The 22,106-nt window shown below is 32.2% G+C and overlaps 3 protein-coding genes across 3 annotated transcripts; 1 reads left to right on the top strand and 2 right to left on the bottom strand.

Annotated features, from left to right (window-relative positions):
- The first annotated feature begins 8,574 nt into the window (after window positions 1-8,574).
- Window positions 8,575-10,156, top strand: LOC131011906 (E3 ubiquitin-protein ligase RZF1-like). The gene is made up of 2 exons (XM_057939805.1): window positions 8,575-9,765; window positions 9,919-10,156. Exons 1-2 carry the CDS (start codon window positions 8,799-8,801, stop codon window positions 9,948-9,950), a joined length of 999 nt encoding a protein of 332 aa, XP_057795788.1. The 5' UTR covers window positions 8,575-8,798; the 3' UTR covers window positions 9,951-10,156.
- On the bottom strand, window positions 10,039-15,522 carry LOC131011907 (uncharacterized). Its single transcript, XM_057939806.1, has 12 exons — window positions 15,285-15,522; window positions 14,513-14,572; window positions 14,385-14,438; window positions 14,241-14,301; window positions 14,003-14,079; window positions 13,459-13,508; window positions 13,265-13,347; window positions 12,345-12,415; window positions 12,110-12,266; window positions 10,579-10,718; window positions 10,404-10,505; window positions 10,039-10,279 (listed from the first exon to the last, which is right to left on the bottom strand). Exons 1-12 carry the CDS (start codon window positions 15,321-15,323, stop codon window positions 10,208-10,210), a joined length of 966 nt encoding a protein of 321 aa, XP_057795789.1. The 5' UTR covers window positions 15,324-15,522; the 3' UTR covers window positions 10,039-10,207.
- Window positions 15,523-16,388: 866 nt separating this feature from the next.
- LOC131011905 (uncharacterized) lies at window positions 16,389-21,239 on the bottom strand. The gene is made up of 4 exons (XM_057939804.1): window positions 20,843-21,239; window positions 20,713-20,770; window positions 17,246-17,817; window positions 16,389-17,167 (listed from the first exon to the last, which is right to left on the bottom strand). The coding sequence occupies exons 1-4, from the start codon at window positions 20,993-20,995 to the stop codon at window positions 16,451-16,453; spliced, it is 1,500 nt and encodes a 499-aa protein (XP_057795787.1). The 5' UTR covers window positions 20,996-21,239; the 3' UTR covers window positions 16,389-16,450.
- Between the last annotated feature and the right edge of the window lie 867 nt (window positions 21,240-22,106).

Genomic DNA, 22,106 nt, shown 5'->3' with positions numbered 1-22,106 from the left:
ATGCGAAAAACTTGAATTCAATTTGATTTGGAGTTTAACCGATGCGCATCCCGAATTGGAGGGAACAAAATTTAGCTTTTACAGTTAATTTCTAGAAAAACTCAGACTATCTAACTTTGTTTCTTTTTTTTTTCTTTTATCTCACTGTTGATTTGTCGCGTTAACGTCAATCCTTTTTGTAAAATACAAATTCCTGACTTTTAGCTATCAACTTTTTCACCATATCATTTTATATTTTTATGCCCACTACTTGATATACACTCATCCCTCTAAATTCGAAAGTATGTTTTGTTTTAGAATTTCATGGTAAAATATTATATTAAACTTTTGATTTTTACTTTGTATTCAATGTAAATTTTTTTACTTTTAAAAAAAAAAATTCCATACAATAATATAAAAGTCATAAAAGAAAAATTATTCACTTCCTTTATATATAAGTTTTGATTTGATGAGAGAATATATAAAAGTTTACCATCAGGCATACTCTTTCGACCCACTTTTTGGGCTTATAAATTATAGGGTAAATGTCATTTTCTGTCTCATCGTTTGGTCAAATTATCGATTATGTTTTTACTTTTCGATAATATCTAATTGGTACCCAACCTATCAATATTTTTTTAATTGTGTCCTGTAACGTAAAAATTTTCCGGCGCCCGAAAGTTGACGTGGAATGCCAGAAATTTATTACGTGGAATTATTAATCCACTTGGAATTGTCAACATTATTAAACTTTAAAAAAGACAATATTAAAAAAAAATTAGAAAACGCTGAAAGTTTGTATATTTACACACAAAAAAACCCAAGATTCAAACAAAAAGATTATTTCATTTATTCTATTAATTTAATTGTTTATTTTAAGAAGACTCTGAAAATGAATTATAACTCTCATTTATGTTGTCTCCATGCTCCAGTCTGATTACCAAGCGGCTCAGTAAATGCAAACAACTAAATTGACTTTTATTTTCATATGTCATTAATTATATATTTGAAAAAAGATTTTCAAATATTTGAAGAGTCCTAAAGTTTATGAATTTGACTTAATAAAAGTGGGAAACAAGAAACCTTAGGCTTAGGGCAAAGAAAATGAATGAATATAGATGAAATTTGTGGATCAAATGATTTGTTAATGGAGGAGGTAAGTCACCTAACACAGTCCCTCTTTTTGACTTTTATCACAAAAGTCGGTCTAATAGATTTTGATTTTATTTAATGAAGGTGTCACGAAAATCATCTTCTTGAACTTCTACCTACCTAAGATTACCAGTATATTTTTAGGTTTACATGATTGTATCATTAAATCTTTATTTTGACTTTTATTGTTGTTTTGTATAGGTAGGATCATAGTAATGATACTATTAATTTTCATAGAAGTTAGCTTGTAATGGCAATTTTTTTTTTTTTGATCGGGCAAAGTCATGTTAGATGTTAGTAGTTAGTTCCCCATCCACTCCAAGAACCACCTTATCTCTCCCATTCACCAAATCCACCTTATATCTCCAATCTCCAATTCGCTCCCAAGAGGGATCGAACCCGGGTCACTTCACTTAAGTGAGGACCTGGTGGCCAGTGGGCTAAGCCCCCTGGTTGCTTGTAATGGCAATTTATGCATTTAAATTTATACGAATAGAAATATCACACATAAGTGTACCACATGGACCACCCAACTTTCATGCGGCTTATTAATTTTTATCGGTCTATTATCGTAAACTATGTATAATTAATAATTAATATATATAAGATTTTTTTATATAAACGTTCAATTACTCACACATTTTAATAAAATATTTTATCACACACTCTAATAGTATATTTACATACATGAATGATCTACACTATGTGAACATCTGTGGAAAATAGTAATTTGTGTATACGCATGAGAAATTTAAGTAGTATAACTGAAACTGAAACTAATTAATCCACGTCAAAATTGCCACGCCTTATGATTGGACTATATTTAACTAATTCAAAGTAAGTCCAATCATGCAACTTTTGACTGTTCAAAGCAGATAAGTGTTGAAACTCAGCAATGAAATTAATACATTTATTTTCGTGAAAGTAAAATTGGAGAATGGGGCGCCCATAATCATCATATTTTGCATCAACTTTCGCAATTCATTATTAATTATCAACAATTATGATTACCTTCGCGACGCAATATGGATTATGGAGTATTTTTTTTATAATCATTTTTGTGATTGGATATACTCCCTCCGTCCCATGAAGCGTGACCCATTTCTTTTCGGCACGAAAATTAAGAAATTGATATTTTGTGTGTTAATTGTGGTAGGTGAAAAAGTGAAAAGGTGAATAAATGATAAATTTTTTGCCATTTTTAGAAACAGGTCAAGCTTCGTGGAACAACCCAAAAAGAAAAATGGGTCACGCTTCGTGGGACGGAGGGAGTATTTGTAAATATTGATTATAAATATAATACGACACCAAAATTTAACAATTACTACTATTTATTGGCCTTTAATTGTATTTATTACAGCATGTGCATCTTACTTTTTAAGTGCGTGTTAGAGTGCAATTAGAAAGTTCTCAAGCACAAAGCATTTATGCAAACTTACATTCGATTTTTTTCGTTATAGAAAATGCTTTCGGCTTTTCTTTGTAACCTATAATATGTTGCAAAACTAGGCAAGAATATCCATATTGTTTTTACTCTTTACCTTCGGATTCCTAGTATAAGAATTACTCCCTCTGTCCCAAATAAAATGTATTGTTTTTTTTTTCTTTTTAAGTTATCCCACTTAAATGTCTTGTTTCCTTTTGTGGAAAAAATTATCCTCAAAAAGTATAATTTTTAGGGCCCACATCACATTTTCAACTCTACACCACACCATTTAATAATATAATTAACATTTTTTCTAAATAACCGTGTCAAAAAAAAAAAACAAGATATTTCATTTAGGACGGATGGAGTACTTTATTATGTACATATTTGGAGTCATTGTCCCAATATAAAAAATAATATATCATGTATATTTATAAAATATGAAACTAAACCATCATTCCACGTTAGAAAAAAATTATTCAATAAAGTGATGAATTCATCATAGATTTTTTTATAATTAAAAAATTTCCAATTTATACAACATATATATGAACTTATTTGAATAGCTCCATACATGGTTAGTTTTCATGGAGAATGATATATAAATAGAGAATGAAGAAATATTGAACATGTTAGTATATGTGGTTGAACATACTAATAATTTTGTTGAACGTTTGGGGGTTGAACCCTGTAGAAGTTCAACACAATTCTCGTTGAACATTAAACGAACGAACATTGACCATTAGATTAGATAAAATCAACTATTGAAATTATTTTTCCTTTATTTGCAAACATTTACTTCTCTGTAGAATTTCTCCGCTCCATATATATGTATGTGATAGCGGTGGTGAAAAGCAATTGATTGAAATAATATAATGTATAAAAGAGTTGTTGAGAATTTGACACAAACATTAATGCCAATATGTTGTACTGCACAAGCATGTGATGATTTTCTCGCATGCAACCGTTAGATTTCTGATAATATAACACAGACACCATTGACCAAATCCCATTAATTAATACATGTCCAGTTCCTGTGCTTCACTAAGATTTGAGAAGTCTGGTATAACATTTATTTTTTATTGGAATTATTGAAGAATAAATAGTCTGCCTCCGCAACGGAGCATTTAATTTTTTGACACAACTTCTTTGAAAATGCGTTTATTTTAAAAGATTAATCTTGATAAATAAAAATAATAATTAAAATTAATCCCTTATTTATTTTGATGGATTGCAACTTTTGGATATCACAATGCCCTTGATTATTTATATCATCCAAATTAGTTTTACTTGATATTAATCATGCAAAGCAAACTACCCCTAATTAAATTATCAAGCTTTGATCTTGCGGACCTTTGTTCTTTTATTTTAGGGGGAAAAGTATTGCTATTAATCATTCAAATCCTGTTTTACAACGAAAAAAATAAATTCTCAATCTAAATAATTTTCCGGTAGCTCTATATAGTATTAATTATTCTATACAATGTCACGTTTTAGTTATGTTGCATTAAAGCCTTTAAACTTTTATTTTGTTGCATTCGACTATTGGGTTTTTGTTTAGAAAATTTTCTTGGGGTTTGTGAATATAATTTTTTGGCATTATAGTTTACATATTCATGTTATTGAAAGCGAATGAAAAAGAGAAAATTCATTAAGTGAAGACAACTATTAAATGCAGGAACTAGGGATTTTAAATAAATATTAAAAATGTCGGTTTAAGGACTCAATACGATAATATAATCTTGATGGATCATTCAAGATAGAAAAATATTGACATCTCAACAGACAAAAAGTAGAGCGCAAGAAAAAAAAGGTAAGATTCCTAATTTCCATCTCTTATTAAATGACACTTAATGGACTACATACGATATTTTAGTATGTCTAAAATGGGCTAAAGATGCAGGCCCAATCCTATAACTCTATTTTCTATTGGACTATTAACTTGAAATTTTAATTTGCTATTAAGTCGAATTACAAACTTTTGTGAAAAATTTATAGGGTGATTCTATTTATGTCCCCCATTTTACTCTTTACAGTCATTTATCTAAAATAATAATTGTAACTATTTATCTAAAATAATAATTAAAAATTTACTATTTTATCATATGACCGAATAAAAGGTATAACTCATTACTCTCTTAAGGATGATGGATTTCAAACTCTCTCTTCCTGTAATTTTTTTTCGATTTTCTGAACACCTTATTCTCCAAGAACTGTCTCAAACAAAATAGATTTGAAGTATATTGAAAAAGCTATGACAACTTTGACTCAGTAACAAGAGCCGGATATAATAAAAAAACCTATGCTTAACAAAGGTATAAGAAAAATTAGGAAACTTCAAAGAAACGCAAAAGCCTTTCCCTTCCCTTTCATCCATGAATTGATCACCTCAACTGGAAACATACTGAAATGTTGCCAAAGATAGCTCACAAGTAACAATAGCACATCATTCAACACTCCTCAAAAGATGATATCGGTATTCTCGAAAACTTGTGATTCGAAAGAAATTAAAATGATGAATTAATTATAAGGAATTTAATTTTAGGGTTATGTACAAGATAAAATAATAAATTTTTAATTAATTATTATTAATATTTCAAAAAGGGGCTGTAAAGAGTCAAACGGGGCCATGAATAGAATCACTCAAATTTATAATATACCTGGACATGTACTAGATCCATGATCTTATTGAAGTAAGCCCAATATAATATGATGCAATTGTAGGTTTGTTAATTGTAAATTTAGTTGATAAGTAAAACTTAATTTAGTTGATTAGTAAAACTTAATTAAATCCTTATTATTGATTAGTAAACCCCTATTATAGATTAATAAACTGTATCATAGATTTAAAAACCCAATTCAAAAATAATTAATAAATTGTAAACCCTAAGTATAAATTACTAAGCCCTCATTGATCCGCTAGTTAACCCCTTTTAATAATTATAACTAATACGTCATCTCCTGGGATGCACGACGAACATCGAAATTAAACGATATATTTAAATAAATAAATATAAATATTAAATAAAATCAAAATATAAGCAAATGCAAAATATGTTTTAAAAATAAAATAATCCACATCAATTACTCAATAAAAATCTGATTTTGAAAACGTAATTTTTCAACTTCGTATAAAATGTATTGATAATTGTAATTATTAAATAAATAAAAATGATTTGAGAATGAAAAATAGCACAACACATCTATACTATATTAAAACAGCAGTTTTCAATTAGAAATTGATTTCAAATCAATTTGAAATTGATTTGAATGGCAATTTTGATAATACTTTTAATATGAAGGTTAAAAAAAATTATTAACACCACTAACTCATTTCACACGTTCACACTAATTCAACAAAATATATTAATTACTTAGAAAACACTATTCAAATATATTTATTCAATTTGATTTTCTTTTAAATTCATCAACTTTAATTTATAAAAAAATATTTAATATGGATGTTAAATTAAAGATAATGACGATATCTTTAATTTGATGTTAAAATTATAAAAAATAAATTTAAAACCAATAAGTTATTATAGTTTAAAGTCACCAAATTATTTTTTTCTCTCTCCTCTCTCTTCTCTCCTCTATCATCTCCTCTCTCATTTCTCATTTTTTAAAATTCACGGTTCTTTCATTCCTTTTTCCATATTTTTTTATTTTATTTTTTATGTTTTTACTATAGATCAGTATTTTTTATATTTTACTATTTATATTTTTATTATATCAGTTTAATGCAATTACAATGATGAAACTTATATTTGTTCATTTTAGAAATCTTTAGCTTAAAAATATTTTTTTAAAGGTCAACTTTATGTTAATATAAATTTGTAGATAAATAACTAGTATATAGTATATCTTAAAAATCGAATTTTTAAGCTTCAAAATTACTCATTGGAAAATCAGTAATTAGAGAACCATTATCGATTTTCTTTAAAAATAAAAAATAAAAGTAAATTGAAGAGTTTAATTTTTTAGTAGCACATTTATTTAAATTTACTGAAATTGTATACATTTTATTTTGGAAAATGAACGACACATATCTCATGTTAAACCCTTTATTTTTTCACTTTCCAATTGAAAAAAAAAATGTATACATTGTAACTTTATTTTAAAATTTGAGCATAAACAAAATGACCTCATAAATATGCATTCGAAAACTATATTAAACTACAGTTATACTATATGTAAATAAATAGTTTTGTACATCTTAGAATATTATATGATCTATAATTGATAATGTGTATAAATTTATAAATAAATAAATTATGAAATATCAAAAGCAAGTATAGATGATAATGAGTATGAGTATCATTATCTATACTATATTAAAACAACAGTTTTCAATTAGAAATTGATTTCAAATCAATTTGAAATTGATTTGAATGACAATTTTGATAATACTTTTAATATGAAGGTTAAAAAAAATTATTAACACCACTAACTCATTTCACACGTTCACACTAATTCAACAAAATATTAGAAAACACTATTCAAATATATTTATTCAATTTGATTTTCTTTTAAATTCATCAACTTTAATTTATAAAAAAATATTTAATATGGATGTTAAATTAAAGATAATGACGATATCTTTAATTTGATGTAAAAATTATAAAAAATAAATTTAAAACCAATAAGTTATTATAGTTTAAAGTCACCAAATTATTTTTTTTTCTCTCTCTCTCTTCTCTCCTCTATCATCTCCTCTCTCATTTCTCATTTTTTAAAATTCACGGTTCTTTCATTCCTTTTTCCATATTTTTTTATTTTATTTTTTATGTTTTTACTATAGATCAGTATTTTTTATATTTTACTATTTATATTTTTATTATATCAGTTTAATGCAATTACAATGATGAAACTTATATTTGTTCATTTTAGAAATCTTTAGCTTAAAAATATTTTTTTAAAGGTCAACTTTATGTTAATATAAATTTGTAGATAAATAACTAATATATAGTATATCTTAAAAATCGAATTTTTAAGCTTCAAAATTACTCATTGGAAAATCAGTAATTAGAGAACATTATCGATTTTCTTTAAAAATAAAAAATAAAAGTAAATTGAAGAGTTTAATTTTTTAGTAGCACATTTATTTAAATTTACTGAAATTGTATATATTTTATTTTGGAAAATGAACGACACATATCTCATGTTAAACCCTTTATTTTTTCACTTTCCAATTGAAAAAAAAAATGTATACATTGTAACTTTATTTTAAAATTTGAGCATAAACAAAATGACCTCATAAATATGCATTCGAAAACTATATTAAACTACAGTTATACTATATGTAAATAAATAGTTTTGTACATCTTAGAATATTATATGATCTATAATGATACTCATTATCATCTATACTTGCTTTTGATATTTCATAATTTATTTATTTATAAATTTATACACATTATCAATTAAATCAATTAATTGCTATTTCAATAATTGAAAATTCGAATGTTTTCAGATTGATATTTTTATTGAGATTATATTGTGAATAATTTATTTTTTTATTGAGATCATTTATGTTTATATTTACTTATATATATGTATATATATATATATATATATATATTATGTTTAACATTTTTATTTATTTATTTAAATTATCGTTCAATTTCGATGATGATCGTGCATCGCACGAGCGGGCACATACTAGTTATTATTATAAAGTATTATACGTCATAATAGATAAATGAATATTTTCATACACAAAAAGTCTTGTCACAAATATAAATATAAGATGTATTGATTTTTTTTTTTCATAAATCAATTTTAGAAAAAATCAAAATAAAAAAGAAGAGAAGAGAAAGAAAAAAAAAGAGAGAAAAAAAAACTCCTTTATGTATTAATTATTATATAGATTAGTTACCTAATTAAGGGTTGGCACCCAAGTTTTTGTCAAGAAGTAACAGTAATCAAGTTAAGCGAATATTATCTTAATTTCCATTAAATCTCGACCAAATCGATTTGTTTACGCTTCAAAGCAAAATAATTGATGTGTTTGAAACGAGAGGACTTCCATTTTCTGTGTAATGCTTTTCTTTCTAAAGAAGCAGAAACAAAGTGGGAATCTCTTCATGCAACTTTTAATAAGCCATCCTTTTCCCCTACATACAACACAACTGATTATTGACCCATATATTTAACTCATGCATCTCCTTTTTCATTTATCTTTCTAATTTCAGAAATTTCAACTTCATTTCCCATTTCTGCATAATATTTACAGACAACCATGTCTTTGAGCCCTCCAAGAGCCAACGGCAATGGGAGCTCCACCCTCTACTGGTGTTACCAGTGTCATCGGACAGTTCGGATAGCGTCCGAAGATCCGTCCAGCATCATCTGCCCCCGGTGCCTTGGCCAATTTCTATACGAAATCGACATGGCGAGACCGCAACCTGTTCTTGAATTCACCGCATTCGATCCCTCCCCGGAGGCCCGAATTCTTGAAGCATTGGCCCTCATGCTTGATCGTCCACTTGGATTCAACCACACTAGAACTGATGGCCCGAGTGATCGGGCCTCAATTATGGGTCAAACACGGGCTCATGGCCGGAGAAGACGGCGTCATAGGGAGCCAGAAGAGGGAGGAAACGAAAGCTGGTTCCGGAGAAGGGGTCCTTCGTTGGGTGAGGAGGATGACGACGACGATTGGGGTCCAGACAGTGGGAGAACCTGGATTGTTCTCCGGCCCACGGGCCATATCCCTGCAAACAGAAACAGGCCAAGAGAGAGGCTACTCCCACCGGGTGTAGACCCTAGGAACTACTTCACTGGGCCAGGACTGCAAGGGCTGATCGAGGAGATAACTCAGAACGACAGGCCCGGACCGCCACCGGCTCCAGATTCGGCTATTGATGCTATTCCGACAATTAAAATTGCACAAACACATCTGGAGACAGACACTGAATGCCCCGTTTGCAAGGAAGAATTAAAAATAGGGACGGAAGCAAGAGAGTTACCATGCAAACATATCTTCCATTCTGACTGCATTGTTCCATGGCTGAGGCTCCATAATTCTTGCCCCGTATGCCGCCATGAACTCGAGATTCCGAATCAAACTTGTGAAGATGAATCCCACCAAATCCATGTTGAAGACAGGAGGTGCCCACGGCTGAGGAGGATGGCAGACATGTGGCCGTTCCGCTCCAGATATCGGCCACTTCGTCCACGTGGAGATGGGGCCGGACATCGCCATGGTGAGAACTGAACCGAATAAAACTAACTATGGACTGCAATAATAATTGTACAAATTCTATAATGTGTAAATGCATATCAAGTTGAAAACAATAATAACATCAAGCTGTCCCGATTCTACTGTCGTGTAATTAGTTACATCTACCTGTTTTCAGCTGCTGAATCTTGGAGGTGTAATATACTGTAGAGCACGCAGCAAAAGACAGAAGACAAATGATATTTACCATGGTTCTGGTGTTCAAGATCAGCAGTGATGAAGTATTATAGAAGGCATAGGAATTCAACAGGAAACTTATAATTAAGAAAAGTCATCATATGTCGGATTAAAGAATCACATCATTCAACCGAATTGCATATGAAAAAATGCAACCAACCAATTCTGTTCATATTTCACCAGTTACTTTTTCCTCTGTTTCTATGCATTTTCTATGAATGTGGATGATTTTACATTCTCTTCGGCTGATAATGAATACCAGCTTTGAAGCCTTCTGTATATGCCGTGTTCTTGAATATTATCTGCAACAATTTGCATGCAAGTAAAAATTAATTGAATCTCTTACGCTTTGAAAGGTATCAGTGCAAATATGTTAGAAATATATAATCTATACGTAATAGGATGCTAAGGAAATTTGAGACTCACAGCAAGATTCTTCAACTCTATGCTAAGTTGTTTGCTTATATTGTTCGAAACTATAGTTGCAAGTTGCTCCCGATATTTCTCTATGTTCTCGTCCTCTTTTATCTGTACAGGAATATGGTTAGATCTCATAGACGAGTCCCTGACCTAACAGATTCAGAAGACAATTATAATTGACCTCTGAGAGAACTCTGGTTCTAGTCTTTTCCAGAATCTCTTCAACAAATTTATCAGGGTCAGCATAAGTGATTGACATATTCACAGCACCAGATGGTTTCTCCTTTGTAGAAGCACTAGATGGTTTTGCAGGTTTCGCCCCTATGAAAAATTAAGAATCAATGTCAAATTTCACGCTTCATCCATGATCCACAGCTATTTAAGGGGGAAATAAGAAAAATAAGAAAGAAAGAAAAAAATTTCCCCTTGCGGTCTAAAAGGAAATTATTCATCCAGTCATTCATTCACATTGACTAATCAAAGATCAACAGCTTCCCATCAAAAAACACACTAATATTGACTCACTAATAAAAATAGAAAAATAAAACCCCTTACGCAGCCTAATATATTAATTATTAAGTGAATCTGTTTGTTATTGCAAAAAGGTTCTTGATATAAGCTTGGGTAAAGGTGCAGATTAGTCCCTAAAGTAGACCCCCCTAGAGCGTTTAGCCCCCCACACTCGACTTTGGTGCAAATACCTCCCCTATAGTACATGAAAAATATGCAAATAACCCCACCTACTAACGGACCTTTGACGCCGTTTACTTAAATTTTTTTTTTTTTTTTGAAATGGGTCTCTCTCTCTCTCACACACACACACACGTCAGTTCACACCCCCACCCCAAACCGCCCCAGCAGACCCTTCCCCCTGCCCTTGTTAATCTCCCCGCCGGCAGACCCTTCTCGACTGAAGGTCCATACTGCCGGCTGCCGCCTGTCATCAAACCAAAGACGTCTTCGAGTTCAGCGACGACGACGACGTATCGCTAGCGTCTTCGAATGATGAACAGGAAGGAGACGAAGATCACCCGACGGCGACGAATCGAGGTCAGCACCGCATTGATGAAGATTTCTGCGTCCGGGATTCAATTCTCAGCTTTAAAAGCCAGTCACAGAGCGGTCAATTGAGGCAGCGCCGGCGTCGGAGCAGCAGCGGCGGTGTTTGGTCGGAATGTGCTTGAAGTACCTTCTTCGTCAATTTCCCGTAGACCGTCCTCCGTCGCCCTTTTACACTCACCCTCCTCTGCCTTTGATGGCCAACAACAGTCGCCGCCGCTTGAAGCTCCCATCCACCGTTGCAATTCGTTGAAGTGTGTGTGTGTGTGTGTGTGTGAGAGAGAGAGAGAGAGACCCATTTCAAAAAAAAAAAAAAAAATTAAGTAAACGGCGTCAAAGGTCCGTTAGTAGGTGGGGTTATTTGCATATTTTTCATGTACTATAGGGGAGGTATTTGCACCAAAGTCGAGTGTAGGGGGCTAAACGCTCTAGGGGGGTCTACTTTAGGGACTAATTTGCACCTTTACCCTATAAGCTTTAGTCCATGCGTATTGCTAAGATGTGTACAAAATATATTAACCTGATCCATGAGAGTGAAGTGTAAGTAATCCACTTAAACCTTAGTACATCAGTCGCATTGAGGGGGAAAAAGAAGAAGTTGAAATCATACTGTATATTTTAACTGAAAAGAAAAGGAGCAGCACGAAATATACCTGCAGTAATTACTGGTTGGTTATCTGCAGAGATATGATTTTTATTTGGACCTTGAGAAGATTCCTGTTTTACTGGAGGGTCTGCTGAGACTGATGCATCAGATGGGACAAGACTAGCTAGATCTGGAGGTTGATCCTTCCCTACAGTAGGGGTAGCCTGTGAAAATAGCTCCAAAGTTCAAATTTGAGTATAATGCTGAGAAAGTAAGCTAATTACGAATTAACTTAATATTACCTCCAGATCAACATAGGCAGGTGGTTTTCCAATTGAATTCAGAAACTTGTCAAGATCATGAGCATTAAGAGCTGTTGAGAAGATAAATAGTGTAAGAGACAAGATCTTGAGATCGACTATTAAGGACTATCGAAATTTTAGGCCGAAGATGTTTTCATAGTGCTAATGACTTATTTTGGATAAGCACATTGAAGGAGACTGAAGCCTATGCTGGTGAAGGTCTCGCCTATGTTTATATCACTTTCTAGCTCAAAGTATGCATGTGTTTATCATATATAGCACACACTTTCAATAATGATAGATTAGTAGTGGCCAATAAATTCACTTAGTTTACAGGACGGGCCCACTTTTCCAGGACTGAAAAAGTCCTGTTTGCAACCGAAAATATGCAGAAATGCAATAGAATTTTATTCGAGCACAATTTCCATGCAGATTCCTGATTGCCAAATGCCAACTCAACTTTTTGGTTCCAGAAAAGTTGGCGGGTCCTAGATTTGGAATCTAACATATTTGGTACTAATTTGTCTTCATCGAAAGTGTGGAATATTTCTAAAACAGAATTTTTTATTATTAGTATTACGCAGAATTACATCAACGGGGTAAGATGTGTCCGAAACTAATTTAGCATAACCTAACATATTATACAAGCATTACACTCCAGACCGTACAGATATCATATGCATAAAAATCCTCGCTTTAACACCCCACATCACAAATTTGATCATCAGCCTCTTCCTTAAACTATCAAGACTCAATTCCTCAAATATTCTCCTATTCTTTCCAGCCAAACACTCCGACATACTGCATGTATGAATATTCTCTAGACAATCCCTCTTTTGGTAATCCAGTTCTCAAAATTCAATGTGTATAGGCCAGAACATTATTCAACTCAAAAAAATCTAAATATAACGATAACTTACCAATTGACATGTCATTAGACAATGGATGGAAGAAACAGCATTCTTGACTTTTAAATCCTTTATCTAACAACAAAGAAACATGCCTTCACAAAAGTAAAAAGGAACTATTTTAATATGCAATTTCATATTCCAGAGAGAGGCCAGCAAAAACTTATCATGCATTGCTGAGCCCAGAAGACCAAAAGGAAATGTACCTTGCTGATTCATTCACAAGAGCAAAGGGAGTAACACAACCTAGGGGCACCTACAATGAATTAAATAAAATCATAGAGATATTAAGCCCAATTATAATTAGAATCAGTAACAACATCTACAGAATTAGGTGAATATCCTACTCAGTGACATTGCAAGAAATATATGTCCGTGGGGGAAATTAATAATAATTTTAAGAAATATATTGTATTTAAAAAATAAAATTAGAAGTTACTTTAAAAAAATCTAGTATTTAAACATGACTACCTAATAAGATTTCTCTTCTATATATTCTTCTTCTTCTTTGTTTGAGGATATTCTATATATTCTTCTTGAAATCACTGCATAATAGCTAAATTTGTAACATTTACAATCTCTTTTGGTGCAACATGCCCCTTTAATTTACATAATAAAATGTAGAATAGTTAATCACGACTCCATTTGCTTCCCTTGTACGCACTGGTACTCACATACAAAAAGTACTAAATGCTCATTTATGTGTTAATACAAAAAAAAATAGTATATCAAACAAAAATAGTCACATACATGAAGAATCTCCGAAAGCGCTTCTTCTGGAGCCATTCTAACACCTCCTTTTCCCAGACCAAGTCTCTGAGACAGAACTGCATAATTCAAATTGAGAGTCCAACATAATTAGTAAATTGACATTACAAAGTTCCTTTTCTTCAGAAACTCCAAACTTTTGTAGTAGAAGTCCTTCAGTGGAACGACATAACATAATTATGAGAAACAGATAGAAGATCAATGAAAAAAGCATATATACCTTTGAGATCTACCTTTGTGTCCGCCAAAGCAGAAACAATATAATATCTTTGTTTCTTGTCCTGTTTAAAACAGAGAGCTGACATTGATGGACTTTGAGATACATAAGCAAGAACAAACAATTAAGCATCTATCTCTATCTAACCTTCAAGAACAAATTCTTGCTCAGTGCACCTTTCATGTTCCCAACATACTTCGCCTGATGCAAACAACGAGGGCACTTCAAATTAGGAAAACTAAACAAATAAAGAAATAGCTTCAACAGTCTATTACCTGAGCTTCCACTGTCAATACAACAGGATGCTCGTACTGGGAGAAACCTATTTGAAGCTCCTGTGGATAAATCAGCAAAGAGATTACAAATTACCCAGTATACTTTGACAAATATAGGCTGGATTTAACTAATGGAAAACTGGACCCAATAACATCACAAGGTTCCCAACTTCAAAGCAGCATTTCCAGAATAAACACAAATAATGACCCTACAGGTTATATGCAACTGTTTAAGTAGTTAAAACTGGAGCAAAATACACCATTTCACAACTCTATACACTTGGAGAAATTACATCATAATACAGAAAATACGCGCACCAAACCTTACTATCGCAAATTCATGTCTTTGAAAGTGTTCAGTTTCTGATAACTAACGTATTTTTGCATAAAGTAGCCTTCATAGACTAAGTTAGCAAAATTAGCAAATGGTTTCATTTCATTCAAATATCAAGTATCCTCAACTTGATTAATCCAATTAGATCAATTAAATTAATCAACCAGCTCAACGGCTGCCCTTGAAATAATTAATCAGCTCAAGTAAATAAATCCAGCTGATTCTACCACGACGCTACATTAACCAAAAAAACATACAAACAAGATCAAGCATGCCCTCAATTAGCTATAAATATTTCCGCGCGAGCATAAGCATACGCAACAACAACAAAATCCATTTCAATGTCCATATCGTCTGCATCATAAACTGGCCAAAAAACAAGTTCTCTATTGCAATAATTGAAGAATGTGAGTGATAATTAGAAGAATAAAAATGAACCTGTAAACGTGCAAGGAGCTGCTCTTTCGTGAAAGCCATCTCTCCTCCGATGAAGCGCCGGGTAGATTTTTCTCAAAGCGGCGGTGCGAAATTTGCAGTGTTATTTCAGTCGAGAGAGAGGGCAAAAATATTTCATTTTGTTTATATTGGAAGTTTCCAATAATACCCTCCACCGGAATGAAAGTGTTCAACCTTGCCCTTGTCTTGTCTCCTTTTCAATTTAATCTTTTACGTAATTTTCTTGGTTAAGAAGGAAGGATTAATTTTGTGCTCCCTCCGTCCCAATAAAAGTGGCCACTTTTTTTTGGGCACGGAGATTAAGAGGGTGTTTGGCTAAGCTTATTTTTAAGAGCTTATAAGCTCAAGAGCTTATAAGTTGTTTTACTTAAGAGCTTATAAGCTATAAAAGTGTTTGGATAATTGAGCTTATAAGATGTTTGAAATAACTTATAAGATGATGGAGTGTTTGGCATTATAAGCTCTTTATATATGTGTAATGACCAAAAAGGACATTGTTTATGGAGCTTTCAATTAGAGTGCTATTTTAAACATCCTCTAATAGTAATTATTGCCGATCTTAATTAAAATCAATTTTATGGATATTTAATAGATGAACATTCTTACTGTATAGGTATTATGACCAAACTTCTATTCTTTAATTAAAATCAGTTTTAGCGTTCTTTTTTTTAACTAATATATAACCAAACTTCTAAATATAAATTAGAATAAGGTATTTATTATTTGAATTCAATACCTTATTTATTCTAATAATATAGGAATTCAGTTTTAACATCTTTAAATTAGAATAAGGTATTTATTATTTAAATTCATTTTATGTATTGCCAAAAAGGAACGAATATACATCCAAATATTATTTAATAATTAATTCGCTCTTATTTTTAATTCGTATTACAACTGCTTCACTCTATTTATATCTAACATTTCAAAAGTGGCCAAGTACATTACATAAAAATATTAAATTTAAAAAACACTAAAGACATAATTTGTGATAAAATAATTAAGAAATTAAAAAATAAACCCCAATATATTACCATAATTATATTTGGTCTTTCCATATATAACGAAAAAAAACATAGCATCTATAGATATCATCCAACATCAAAATAAAGCAATAATATTTGAAACTTCTTACAATTTAAATTTTTTCAATTTTGACTAGCAATCTCCATAGCAATTGAATCTCGCATGGCTATCCAACTGGAATTCTTAGATCCACCTGCATCTTCTACAACCGAAGGCTCAACAAATGCTTCAACAACGCGATCATTATTTGGCTCATAATTTTCATCCTCTGCTACCTGAAATGCATTATCCGGAATATTCTTCTTTCTTATGTAATTGTGGATAGCCATAGTTGCTAACACAATTTCTCTTTGGGTGTCAATGTGAAAATAAGGCATGTCAGCCAAAATATTCCATCTTGATTTCCAAACTCCAAAAGTTCGTTCAACACAATTTCTACACGAAGAGTGGTAATAATTGAACCTTTCCTTTAAGTTTCTCGGTTGATGTAATTGCTTTGTCCTAGCCCGACGAAAATCATCAAGATGATATCTTATATTCTCACCTCTATAAGGACCCATATATCCCGGCATATGTGTATATCCAGCATCAACCAAGTAATATTTTTCTCCTTTTGGAATAGGAAAATTAAGTTCAGGATTACGAATAGCTTCACCAAAAATCCTATTATCATGTGCAGCTCCTTCCCATCCAGCCCAAGCGAATGTAAAACACATATTGAAATCTACCACTGCAAGAATGTTTTGAGTGGCGTACCCTTTTCGTCCAATGTATGGTATTGCTTGTCCTTGTGGTAATCGAGCCTTTACATGTGTACCATCAATTGCTCCAATACAATCCTGAAAATCATAAAAGAGTTTATAATCAATTTAAACTATACATTTATAATTATATACACATTAAAAAAGTAAACTCACTTTAAAGAATGGCATGTATCGTTGGTGTTGAGGCTTATGATACCCTTTTCCCTTGTTATACTCAGGATGCGGTGCAATAATATCATTGGCTAATTTAGCAATAGCCTTTAGGGTCCTGTGGAAGTGTCTTGAGATAGTCTCACCAGAATGGTTGAATATTTCTTGCAACAATCTATTATCAACACCATGGGCACATGTCATTAAGAAAATGCCCACCTCTTCATAAGTAGACATTCCTCTGGTGGGCTCCAAATCATACTTGTGGTTCAATTCGTAGCATAAGTCCAAAAACACAGATTTTCCTAAACGAAAAGCTTGATAACATCTTATTTCACTTCCATTCAGGATCTCCTCTATGAATTTATGACCTGTTCGAATGGATGTTCGGCATGGAGTCTTATGTATGTAGTTTTCATAATATGCAAAGATGCTCTTGGCAGTTAGTTGACATAAGACCAACCGATCCGAGTCTTGAACTTCATGTTCATCCTCATCAACCTTTTCATCAAGTGAGATAGTTGGAAGTATAGAAGAACAATTCGAAATATCCCATGGTTTTTCCATAGTGTAACCTAAAACATAAAAACAGGTGCATATCAATTTTAGATCAAACAATAAGTGAATATATACATATAAGACATTGACAACTCCACTGAATCCCACATGATGGTAGTTCATACATGAACAGTTTCTCTTGACAACCACAAAACAAGAACTGTTGTAGCAATAGTACTATTTAAATATCACAAGATAATAAGCAATAGTCCAATAGTACTATTTAAGATAATAAGTAAAATGTAACAGGTGACAAGATAAACACACAATAAGCATAAACTACCAATAACAAAAAACTCCCAAGTATGCAAATGGATCATATGTTCATAACTACAAATTCTTCTTGAATAGATCGTAATTAAACTCAAGCCAAGATAAGCGTGCTTCATTTGACGGTTGACTAGCAAACACTTCTCGCATGTCTTGTCTGCTCAAAAAGTTGCAAGCATAGTTCCAAAGTTCACTCATAGGAGATAATCCGGGGATATTGTTTAGCATCTCCATAGCATTCTTAATGGTTATCTGCTCTTGTTTAGAAGAAGTGGCAGTGCTCTTCTTTTCCATAAAATAGAGCAGCGAAGATATATCTTCTTTCAATGAAGCTGCTCCAGAGATCTTTTTGCTTTTGCTGTTTTCCCCACAATATTTTCTTTTCACGGAGTCTAGAGATGGAAACATACTTTTTCCAACCATACTACTTGTTTCTTGAGTTTCAAAATTTATATCATTCCCACCTAGTCCAACATCCTCACTATCCCCAATCTCCACGTGGTCTTCAACTTCTTTTGCCTCACTATCCACCCCTAAGATCTCATTCTCAACATCAAACTCATTTTCAGATCTTTGACTAGGAGCTCGTGCTCTTTCTCCAGTAGCAGCAACATCACTGAATAGTTTATCATATTCGAACCATACTAATGATAAATCTTTGTTCTTGAACTTCTTAAAATCAACATTTTCCTACAACATCAAGTATGTCAAATCAATCCAAGATCTACTAACTAAAATAAAATAATAGTCGTTAAGAATTTAATGTAGATACTTACTCTTATTTTCCTGCTCCACCACTCCTCCGAAGCATCAAGTGAGTTCTTCAAAGGATTCCAACCAATTCCAGTCTCACTGTGCATTAGTTTCTTAAATGATAACCATTCTTTCTTCATTGCATCCCAATGATTTCGAATTTGCTTGTAAACAAGGTTTTTACCAGTTATTTCATTAAACTTTCTAACAATATTATTCCAGCCATTCACATTGAAGTGACTATTTGGTCTATTGCCTTTCCCAATTTCTTCTACACACAATTGAATAAATATACGGTTCAAGTAGTCATTCCACTTAGCAGAAGATGACCCATCAGTCATTTTATTGATCTTACCAACTATTCCTTTATTTCCTTGATCACGATTCTCCATCTAAGCATATAGAAAATGAATAAAATTGAGAGCTGAATATAAACTGCACCCACAATATACAATATACAATATACAATATACAAGATTTTCGCAAGGTGCAAGCAAGTATAAACATTTTGTAATTAATTCTGCCGAACTGTTGTTGATGAGAGGGGGGAGATTATACTAAAAATTTAAAGAAAGATACTCAAGTCTAACCGTTGCTGTAAGATTACACTTGCTGTAAGATACTCAAGTATATGAAACATCTACATTACACTTGCTCACTCATCAATTATATATCGATGAACTGCTAATAGATAAAAGGCAAAAGATATACTTCAACATAAAACAAGATGCTGCTATGTGCTATTAGTTAGGAATTCTCAATATTTTCTTCTAGTAAACTCAAAACCCAGCAACCAGAAAGGATGAAAAATTAAGAAGAAAGCTTATGTTCCACCTCAAATATCTTGGAAAGATTAGGCATCCAAATATCTTGGCTAATATCATTAACTGAGGCATTTTTATATATAATCATCTGTTGATTGACAGATTCTTTTTACCCTCTTCTTTCTGCTGTTCAATTATAAAGTAAATCAGAAAATGGAAGGGTTGTATAACAAAGAAAGTTAAGTAATAAGCTCCTTACTTTGATTGATTAGTTCTTTATGAGGTAAAAAATATTATTTAAACAAGTAACCTTATACCTAAATTACCTACATCATACTAATCGTATCCAAAAAGAAGTAAAATGTTTTAAGTGGGGTGGAAGTAGTATTAGTCATCAATAAAATAGCATTGAGCAGCTAGCTCACAGTTTGTTGTCCTAACCCTATTACTAACTGTTGGTCAACACATCACATGCAAGTTGCAACTCATCTAACCACCCAAAATTAGTCAAATGATTTAAAAACAAAGGAAATGCCAAAATGGGAATTTTGCTTATTTTGATAGAGTCCTACACTAGCACGATTTATAGATGCTATAATTAAAACTAGCAATTTCAGATAAGCATATATATTCACTCAACACAGACATGATCATATCCCATTCTTGGACTGATTCTTCAACACGATCATTCGATTATCCAAATTCAGTGCACAACACATAATTCAATTGAGGACAGAGTAGAGACCCAATACTTGAACTCGACCAAATACATCCTACATCCATCTAACCTAGTCTGTGAAGCCATAAATATTAATTCATCCATAAACTACCATAAACCTAAAATTTATTCAGTATAATAAAGAATCTCCTCTCCCACCCACCTCCACCCAAAAAAAGATAAAAAGATTATGGACTGGTTGGATCTAAATGCAGGCTAAACTGAATTTCAAATAGAACAGAAGAGGTTCAGAAATTTATTTCCAATAGCCAAATTATAAGTCACAAAACCAGTAAGAAATCCTTCAGAGAAATGCTCCCAGCCCAGAAAATACACGATGCGCAAAGTTTGCCATAACAACAAATCACATAATACACGATGCTATGGCATAAGATAGGCATACTTACCAGGAGATCGCCGGCGACAAGTACCGATCAAACGATGGCTGTCGAATTGGTAAGAAATCTGAAAAATAGATAGGTTGATTCAGTATAAATCAAAAGGAAAACGAATCAAGGCGGAAAATCAACCTTTTACATCTCCAAACTGGCGCGACACGCGATACTCTCTGCTGCGAGATTGAAGTAGATAAACCCTAATTCCAGTGAGAGAAGGTGAGAAAGGGGGGGGGAGAGATGAAACGAATTTGAGAAATGGTAGAGAAATCTGAAATGAAAATTGAAAGGGCATAATTGAAAATACAAAAATATGTCAAGGTCATTTTAGTAAATTTAATGCAGCTTATAAGCTCTCTCAAAAAATAAGTTGGGGTGGGGGAACTTTTATTTTTTAGAGCTTATAAGCTCTTAGAGCTTATTTTTACATCTTATAAGCTCTTAGAGAGCTTAATTTGCCAAACACTTTCCAAGAGCTTATAAGCTCCTAAACAACTTATAAGCTGTTTTAAGGAGCTTATAAGCTCAGCCAAACACCCTCTAAGGAAGGGATTGTTATGTTTTAATTGAGTGTGACCCACCAAAATTAGTGAGTAATTTTTAGAAAGTGGCCTACAATTGTTGACCAAATTAGTGAGTAATTTTGGCATTTTTAGAAAGTGGCCTACAATTGTTGACCAAATTAGTGAGTAATTGTTGACTTAATTAAAGTTAACTTTTGTCATTTTTAGAAAGTAGCCACTTTTAATGGGACACCCAAAAAGGAAATGTGGCCACTTTTATTGGGACGGAGGGAGTAAAAGTTTATGTATAAGTTTCGTTTGCTTCTGACTTAATTTAGATGTTGTTAGATGAAATATCATTTACAATCTAATTGGGCCTCTGAGTTTGTTATCCATAAAGCCCACTTTTAGAATTTTATAACCGAAACATTGAACTAACTAGGCTCCTTATTATGGCTGTCAAAAGACTGAAAGCTATTTGTGAGTAATTTAGGATTGATTGCTACAATCCATTCTGATTCAATATTGGTCTTAGAAAATTATTATTATTATTATTATTACTATAAAAATAATAATACTAATTTTTAATTTGTACTCCCTCCGTCCCAATAAAAGTGGCCATTTTTTTTTGGGCACGGAGATTAAGAAGGTGATTGTTATGTTTTAATTGAGTGTGACCCACCAAAATTAGTGAGTAATTTTTAGAAAGTGGCCTACAATTGTTGACCAAATTAGTGAGTAATTTTGACATTTTTAGAAAGTGGCCTACAATTGTTGACCAAATTAGTGAGTAATTATTGACTTAATTAAAGTAAACTTTTGCCATTTTTAGAAAGTAGCCACTTTTAATGGGACACCCAAAAAGGAAATGTGGCCACTTTTATTGGGACGGAGGGAGTAGTA

Source organism: Salvia miltiorrhiza, chromosome 2 (genome assembly GCF_028751815.1).
Source record: "Salvia miltiorrhiza cultivar Shanhuang (shh) chromosome 2, IMPLAD_Smil_shh, whole genome shotgun sequence".
Taxonomy (NCBI): Eukaryota; Viridiplantae; Streptophyta; class Magnoliopsida; order Lamiales; family Lamiaceae; genus Salvia; species Salvia miltiorrhiza.
Note: the sequence above shows the minus strand (reverse complement) of the source record. Positions and strands in the feature narration are given on the sequence as shown.